The sequence below is a fragment of the Apaloderma vittatum genome, unplaced genomic scaffold (assembly GCF_000703405.1).
Source record: "Apaloderma vittatum isolate BGI_N311 unplaced genomic scaffold, ASM70340v1 scaffold7140, whole genome shotgun sequence".
Taxonomy (NCBI): Eukaryota; Metazoa; Chordata; class Aves; order Trogoniformes; family Trogonidae; genus Apaloderma; species Apaloderma vittatum.
In genome coordinates this window covers 1-8,159 of record NW_009694981.1, presented here as the reverse complement: position 1 = coordinate 8,159, position 8,159 = coordinate 1, and the positions used below count along the sequence as shown (strand labels likewise).

General features: G+C 43.4%; 1 protein-coding gene across 1 annotated transcript in view; it reads right to left on the bottom strand.

Moving 5' to 3' along the window:
• LOC104273969 (CD2-associated protein-like) overlaps nt 1-5,232 on the bottom strand; it is a gene marked incomplete at both ends in the record, with an annotated part of 16,036 nt that extends 10,804 nt beyond the window's left edge. The window contains 2 exons of the mRNA XM_009869477.1: nt 1,280-1,380; nt 5,079-5,232. Coding sequence (XP_009867779.1) covers nt 1,280-1,380; nt 5,079-5,232 — 255 coding nt within the window. The remainder of the gene's footprint in view (nt 1-1,279; nt 1,381-5,078) is intronic.
• Between the last annotated feature and the right edge of the window lie 2,927 nt (nt 5,233-8,159).

Here is an 8,159-nt window from a genome sequence, read left to right as displayed (position 1 = left end):
CTTCCTCATGTCCAGCCTAAACTTGCCCTGTTGCAACTTGCAACCATTTCCCCTGGTTCTGTACCTAATTACCTGTGAGAAGAGACCAGCACCAACCTCTCTACAATGTCCTTTCACGTAATTGTAGAGCATGGTGGGATCCCCCCTCAGCCTCCTCTTTGTCAAACTGAACAGACCCAGCTCCCTCAATCGCTCCTCGTAAGACTTATTCTCCAGGCCCTTCACCAGCCTTGTTGCCCTCTTCTGTACTCGCTCCATGGAAGAGTCCTTCCTGGCAACTGCTGGGATCCTGGAGAGTTTGAACTCTCTTCAAAAGAGGTCATGCATTTGAAAAACACAGATTTCATAAAGCACCACCAGACACATGGCTAGGAAGAAAAGTTCTGTCTTCTGCCTCAGACCCTCAGCAAGGTTGTAAGAAGAGATGGCACCAGCAAAGGTCAGAGCACACCATGCAGAAGTTTTCCACCTAGTTCTGAAAAGGTTCCTTCTGCAATTGTGCAGGTCGTTTCCACATGTTCCCTGACAGATGACACTCGTAAGAGTCACTTTTCCCACAGATTCAACCCAAGTTCTTATTGAATGGAACAAGTACCAAGGAAGCACTTTGGCAGGAAAAGATAAGAAACCTCCACTCCAACACCTCCCCCCTCAAATACAGAGGGACACTGCCATCAAAGTCTGAACATCAAGACATATCTTGAACTGTATATTTTACCCAGTGGAAAAGGAAGGCAATAGAAATAATAACATGTCACTGAGTGCATTTGTATGCTTCGTATTCTTGTGTAAGTGGGTTGAGTATATTGGACTACAGGCACAGGCTTCTCTGTTGAATACCGTTACTATTAGTTCAAAGTCTTAATGAGTTTGCAAGAAGGCATGAAACTGGAAAATCACGTAAAATAACATTATCCACCTAAAAGTTAAGAGTATGTCAGCTTATCGGCAACTGGCCAAATGGTTTGAGCATAAGCATCCTAAAAACAAGGATCACATAAACAGGGACAAAAAATCTATATAACAGCCTTTCAAAAAAGGCATCTGTGTAATATCACAATTTATTGCTGTGGTGATCAAACACTTCCCCTGAATATCCCATTGCTTTAGGATTAGATTCTGAGGGAAGGACCTCCTAAACTATTAGCTTGTGCTTCAGCTTCCAAAACCCTACTTCTCATGCTCTTTTGCCAACTTCCTTGTAATTCAAGCCATCGGCCAAAAAGCAGTTTGACTTTTGGCCACCAAAAGAGACAACTGGCTCTGTAAAACAGCTCACCTCTTCAATGATGTCGATTACATCCCCCAGCTTGAGCTCCAACTCATCCTCATTCTGCGGAACGTATTCAAAGAGCACTTTGCACTGTCGCTTCTTGGACCCTGGTTCAAGGGAAACGGGAAAAGTAAGAACACTTGCAAAGGAAAACTCACTTTTCCTCCGCTCAGCTCCTGGGGATCAAATCTGACCACAACACCCATAAACAATCCCAAAACGCTATGTAGCTTTTCTTGCTAGCTTTCCAGTTTGCTTGTGTCACCTTAGGTCAGCTAGCTGTATCTTAGAGCTTGAAAAACATCAAGCTTCACCGATTACAAACACACAACACACCGTCAATTACCAACACACTATAGAAAACAGGTTGACATGAGCAAGTCAGATAAGTCCCCACTGCAATGATCTTTCAAGCTCTTTCCTGACCAAATCTGCATGAGTGACAACCAATGCCAGCTGGCAGTTAACACTGCTTGGAAGCAAATGTGCAAGTCTGAGCCTCCAGTCTCTAAGCAAACCTCAAAGAAGTAACACGCTTTGTTCTGCACGACGCTGAAGTGCCAGTTGCCTTTTTGCCCTCTAATGAAGATCTTGCTGAGGTAATGCTAACATTTGCGCAGCTCATATTTCAAAATCTAAACTAATTTCTATCTGCGAATGCAAGAAGCCCTCCCTTTTCTCAGTGCCAGTATGGAGTCCAGAAATTCAACCTCAACTTCAATTAGCAGCATCTGACAAAGGCAAAAATAAAGTGCAGTCTTTAGACGCTTGCCACATATCATTCAAGAGTTGCAGGCATTAAAAACAAAATGACATCCCAAAAGGTGAGAGCATTGACGTGGCTTCCAACAACCCTTCCAGTCAGAGCCGTGTGAACCTACCACTGTGCAATTACTCTGCACATATCCTGGAGTGATGCTACAGCTTGGAGAGTTTGGGTACTTCTCCTTTGAACACAAGGCCATGCCTTTAGACCTTTTCCACAATAGAGCAGCCAGCACATTTTTGAAAGCAACTGTCATCCTGAGTTATAACCCACACATGCTCCCTGCCCTCCTCAAAAACAATCTGCCACAGTTTAGGTGAAAATACAAATCAAAAGCTTGAAGCAGTAAAGCTTAAGCTACTGGGAGCTGTGTAATTTCTGTACTTTCTCTTATATTTTGCACTCCTTCCATTCTCAAGATTCAGGAATTAAGATTAGATGGGTAAAAATTTTTCAAAACAGGGATGCTGCCTCCAAGATTGATCCCTGTCTTATTATAGCAGTGCTGAAAGTCCAAAGTCAGATGTTTAGAAGACCGCCACACCCAGCAGCCTCGGTACAAAACACACCAGGCATCTGAGTAATATTCAGCATCTGCAATTTCCGAGAGAGGGCTCGCCAAATTAAGAATTTTCTACATGCTGGTATATGGTCTTCTAAAGAGCTTGGAAGGGGCAGAAAACAAACCGAAAGTATGCAGATCTGTGGGTTATTTCTAATAACATGTAATTGCCCACATAATACACTCTGCTTTTAACTCCACTGACATTCATCCGTCAGCCAAGAGGGATTGTAGGGTAAGCAGTAATTGCAATAAACGGTTCACTGGCCTTTACTACCTCCTACAGCGTTCTCAGGGCTCCTCCTTTGTGTGAGATTAACTGATACCAAAAACAGGCAAACTAAAAAGTCATGGCCATTTGCTATAAATCTGATCCCAGCATTCCTTTTGCTATTGTAATTCTATCTAAATGGGGAAGTAGGGAAGGAAACAAAAACCGCAGATGCATTCTGCACCCAGAACTCTCACCTGAGGTTTGGTTTTGGCAGTACCCAGTTTAGGAAACTGCCTTCCGGTTTCAAAAATCCCTAGATTAACCTCTGAAGCTAAACCATCCGCTCCGAAAACACCACTCTAGCTTCACATGGTGCTTCAAGACTGCTGGGCTCGCAGCCCCTCAGGCAATTCTGTCCATTTCCAAAACAACTTCTTTGGCTTCAGGTTTTATTCGTTTTGTACAGGATAAATCATCTTTAGCCTTTTGTTGTAATAACTAAGCTCACCTTCTGTATCTGCCTTTTCCTGAATAAAGGTAAATAATAACTGAAAAAATTAATTCCTGAATAAAATAATCTGATATAAAAGGGTACCCAGAATGCACCCAAATTCAGTAAGAGCTGCACATGAGAACACCACAAGGGACTTCCCAGGCAGAGAAAATCCACCTCACTCCACACTGGAAACTTGCTGTTAAAGGAGCTTAATTTTCTTTTTAATGTTGTAAACCTCATTTTACCAGGTTATGAACCAGAAATGGAAAGACAAAGCACTGGAAACTTTTTGAAGAGAGGGAACGACTGTCCAGGCACAGAGCAAATAAGATCTGCAAGAGCTGTTTAAATAATCTTCCAGGAAAGAGGGAACAGCAAGCAAAATGCAAACGCAGAGATTGTCATCATGCCAAGTAAACACTTATGGCCTTAAAGGAAGGTGTGTGAACACCATTTTATTCAGGGAGGATGAGACAAGGCAGAGCACGGCAGAGTTTGAAACCAAGTGTACCCGCTGCTCCGGCCACAGCCACCAGCATGAGGACGAGACCTGCTGAATATGGGATCATTCCAGGGTTAGAGAGACCAAAGAGAACAGCCAACATCTGTACTGGTAATGGATTATGTTCCTAGAACCACAGAATCCTAGAATACCTCAAGGTGGAAGGACCCATAAGGATCACACTGCTTCCCTTTCAGAGCAGCCTCTGAAATTGCATCAATCTAGGAATAACTTTAACCCTTCAGGCCAGATTTACAAAAGCCTGCTGCTGCAAACATCTAACAGGCACGTATGTGCAGTTGTCAATACGCATATACAGACCAGATTCACCGAAAAGTGGTTTTGAAGGTAACATCCTTAGTTGCCCATAAGGTTTCAACAAATCTGTGTATCTAGTGGGCCCATGTCAGGGCTTTAAAATACTAGTGGCTCTTCTCCTTTTATGGGAAAAAGCTCAAAGCATAAATACACCAGAAACAGTGAGTTCTGAATCCTTTCTTTTAAAAAAAGCAAGCTGCAATCATCATTGTCTGCAGTCCCTTACAAGAGAGGAGAAGACAGAGTAATTTAGAGCAATGTCTCTTTCAAGACTGAGGCGTCCCAATACAAACCACAAGTCAATTTTCTGGACGTAGGGACCGCTACATTTTCTGCTGTCACCTTGATTTAAAAACTGGCATTGAAACATAGAAACCAGAGGTACAGATCCACCAAGTCTGCACACCCAACCATCCTAGGGGCTGCACTTAAAAAAGAAAGACCACTACTTTTTCTTAAGACACCACCAACTTGGCCTTATTTCATACCAGAAGCAAGCCTACCAAACAGAGAGGAACCCAAAATACAGAGTGTTTCCTTGTCACAAAGCCTTGAATCTGTAGCACAACTTTTGTATTTAAAACAAATGATCACAGAAAGATGTTTGATTATCACGAGAAGGCCTGCAGGTCTCATTCAGGTACCTGATGATCGAAGCAGAGCTCACCTGAAGTCACAGAGCAACACTCTTGAATCTGGAAGGAGGTCTAAAACTTGTCACCCAGGAAAATTCATCCCTGCTGCTGCTGTTAAGAACTACGTATAAGCTTTCTGCCCATGCATCCAGGAGAATCTGGCTTAGAATCCAAGTTTTTCCCCCTATGTCTCTAGTTTTCCATACAACATTAAAACTAAGTCAGACATTAAATAATTCACACTTATTAAAAAACATGCATGTCAGCAGCTTACGCAATCGAAGGACTTGGAAAGACTACATAACTACATACTCTTCTTGAAGCTTTTGGACGGGGGATGAGGCTGAAATCCTCCTGCTGGAAGCCCATAGCTGCTCATACGCTGCACAAGACTGGCTACGTTGCCAGATTTCTCCCTCCTGAGTGGCACGGCATCATCCTTGGGCTCTATATCCTTCTTAACTTCCTGAAACAAGAGAATTAAAAGACTGAGGTGACATTTAAATTACACAAGAGGTCAGAATTTTGAGACAGGTGGTCCATAGAGTAATAGGTTTCAGGTACTTACCGTTTGGTAATCATTTTGATATTCAAAAATCATAGCATACTGCAACTAAACACACTAAAGCCATACAAACACGATCAGGAAACACGTAAGCTGACGTGCTGAGAAAATTTAGAAACAGGGGCAGTATTTTAGCCATCTACTCCAACCCTAAGAAAAGTAGCTTTGAGTCCAAGAGTCTCATAATTCTTAAGTCCCAGCTCCTATTTGAAAACATATAAGAAAATAGACAAATATTACTTCAATGATAGACCCATAGGGTAGGGTACTGAATATTTTAGTATATAAAATTGTATTAGGTGATCATCTCCACTTCAGAAAGCTCAAAGGTTATTTACAGACAGGATGCAATCACACTGCTCAAAGATACAAGTGGAAAAGAAAGTGAGACAGAAGAAACGGAACAGGAGGAAGTAAAGGAAAGTAAAAGGACATTATATTTTTTATATTCTTCTATCTTTCTAAATTAAAGTATTAGCACCGGAAGTGAATGTGCCAATAAAGACTAAGCATCAGTTCTTCACAGAAAAGGCCATGTACTCGGCAGTTCCTCTACTGCATCAGCTCTTTAAATGAGACTCCACGAGAGAGCAGCCACTCTGAAAGAAGGAAATCAGCACTTCACACAAGAAGAAACCCGTTAAGTCAGATCAGTGGCCCGCCTAGTGCAGAACATAGCTCCCAGCAGCCACAAGTGAAGATGCTCTTTAGAGAGTTATCCCCCAGCCCAGGTTCTCCCACACTCTCAGAGCACTCATAAGGTTTCATTAGGGAGATACATCTCCTCCCCTTCTCACGTCTGCAGGACGAAGCTGTCCAATCCCTTTCTGAACACACAGTTCTGTCTCCCTCCACAGCCTCCTTGGAGACAGAAACCAGATATTCCCCCTCTGCTATGTAAACAAGCTTCTTTCCCTTATCTCCTTTAAGATGACAAATTAATAGCTTCAGTGTTTGCTCCCCCCTGTTGCATTTAGGTTATCACTACCTCCACAGCTGTATCAACCTCGATCATAACCCCCCACAGCTTTATCCTCTCAAGTGAAGAGTCCCAGCCTTGTCATTCCCCATCCCACCAGTTTCTCTTAACTGTGTATTGAAGTGTTCACCTTCCATCTCTTAGCTGGATTAGGAAGGACTGGTGGTACCAGTCTCTCCCAGTGTCTAGTCATTCTTCTGGTTTCTGCTGATAAAATTCTCCATCAATAAATTTTCAGGCTTTGAATATGACTGCAGTATTTTCTCCATGGAGCAATTGCTCAGAGACTTATTTTAGATCTTAATTTTTAATCTAATTCTACTATGCTTTCTGTTCAGTTTCGCCATTGCTAACCCTGTGTTAAACTTCTGAATATTTCTTACCTGTCACCACTTCAATCACTGACTCAAGCCTGGCAAGCAAGTCAGTCAAGCATTCCTCCTTTTGATTTTGGGTCTTGGGTTTGTGCAGCGGTCACTTCTTTTGTCTCAAATCATTTCCTGCTGTTTGTGACCTCTCAGTTACTTCGCTGCCTTTGATACTACTGCTGGACTTAAAAGCATGTTGTCTCTTTACTTCAAATTATTGATGAAGGCAATGCTTGCCCTGCAGCAAGTTCTAGCCTTTGGGAGTGGTGTGTGGATTTGTTTTTTTCGGACAGTCTAATAAATTTGAATAAATAAATCGGTCGTATTTTTTACTAGACTGCCTTCCCTGTTTCTGTTTTGCATCTCTGTTTTTGACAAAGTTATTGCAGGAACCACTTCTCAAGTACTGTGTGAAGCACTGACCTGGGGAAGGAGCCTGGAGCTGGCTCCTCACTGACAAGAAAGTGTAACAGTGAGAAACCACCTGACTGGAGCAGCTGGAAGCTGTATAAATTGCGTGGCAAAAGATTGTAATTTTAAAAATCCTGGGACAGAACCACTGTAGGCAAGTTTTCAAGCATCAGTATACTTCCTTCCTAATCCAGCTAAGAGATGGAAGGTGAACACTTCAATACACAGTTAAGAGAAACTGTCCTTGTCCAAGACGTACAAAAAGCAAGAGGATCCAAGGAAAAGATCAGGGTGACTACAGGATAAAAACAGGAGCAGAGAGCAATGAAACAGGAGCAGCTTTGCAATGAACAGACATGGGTAAAGGACTGATACCAACCACGCTTGAGTCAGTCGTCAGCGACACTTCATGTATCAGAAAGCACGTCGTGACTTCGTGACAGCGTGACAACGGCTCAACGTCCACGTGGAGACCAGTGACAAGGGGAGTTCCTCAGGGCTCTGTTCTGGGTCCAGTGCTGTTCAACATCTTTGTCAGCGACATGGATGACAGCACTGAGTGCACCCTCAGTAAGTTTGCCGGCGACACCGAGCTGTGTGGTGCCGTGGACTCACTTGAGGGAAGAGATGCCATCCAGAGGGACCTTGACAGGCTTGAGAAATGGGCCAGTGCAAACTGCATGAGCTTCAACAAGTCAAAATGCAAGGTCCTACACCTGGGCTGGGCCAATCCCAGGCACAAATACAAACTGGGCACAGAGTAGATTGAGAGTAGCCCTGAACAGAAGGACTTGGGGGTGTGATAGATGAGAAGCTCAACATGAGCTGGCAGGGCGCTCATGCAGCCCAGAAGGCCAACCCTGTCCTGGGATGCATCAAGAGAAGCGTGGTCAGCAGGTCAAGAGAGGTGATTCTCTCCCTTTACTCTGCTCTTGTGAGACCCCACCTCGAATACTGCGTCCAGTTCTGGTGTGCACACCATAAGAGGGACATAGATCTGTGGGAACGAGTTCAGAAGAGGCCACAAAGAGATCCAGGAGCTGTAGCACCTCTGCTATGAGGACAGGCTG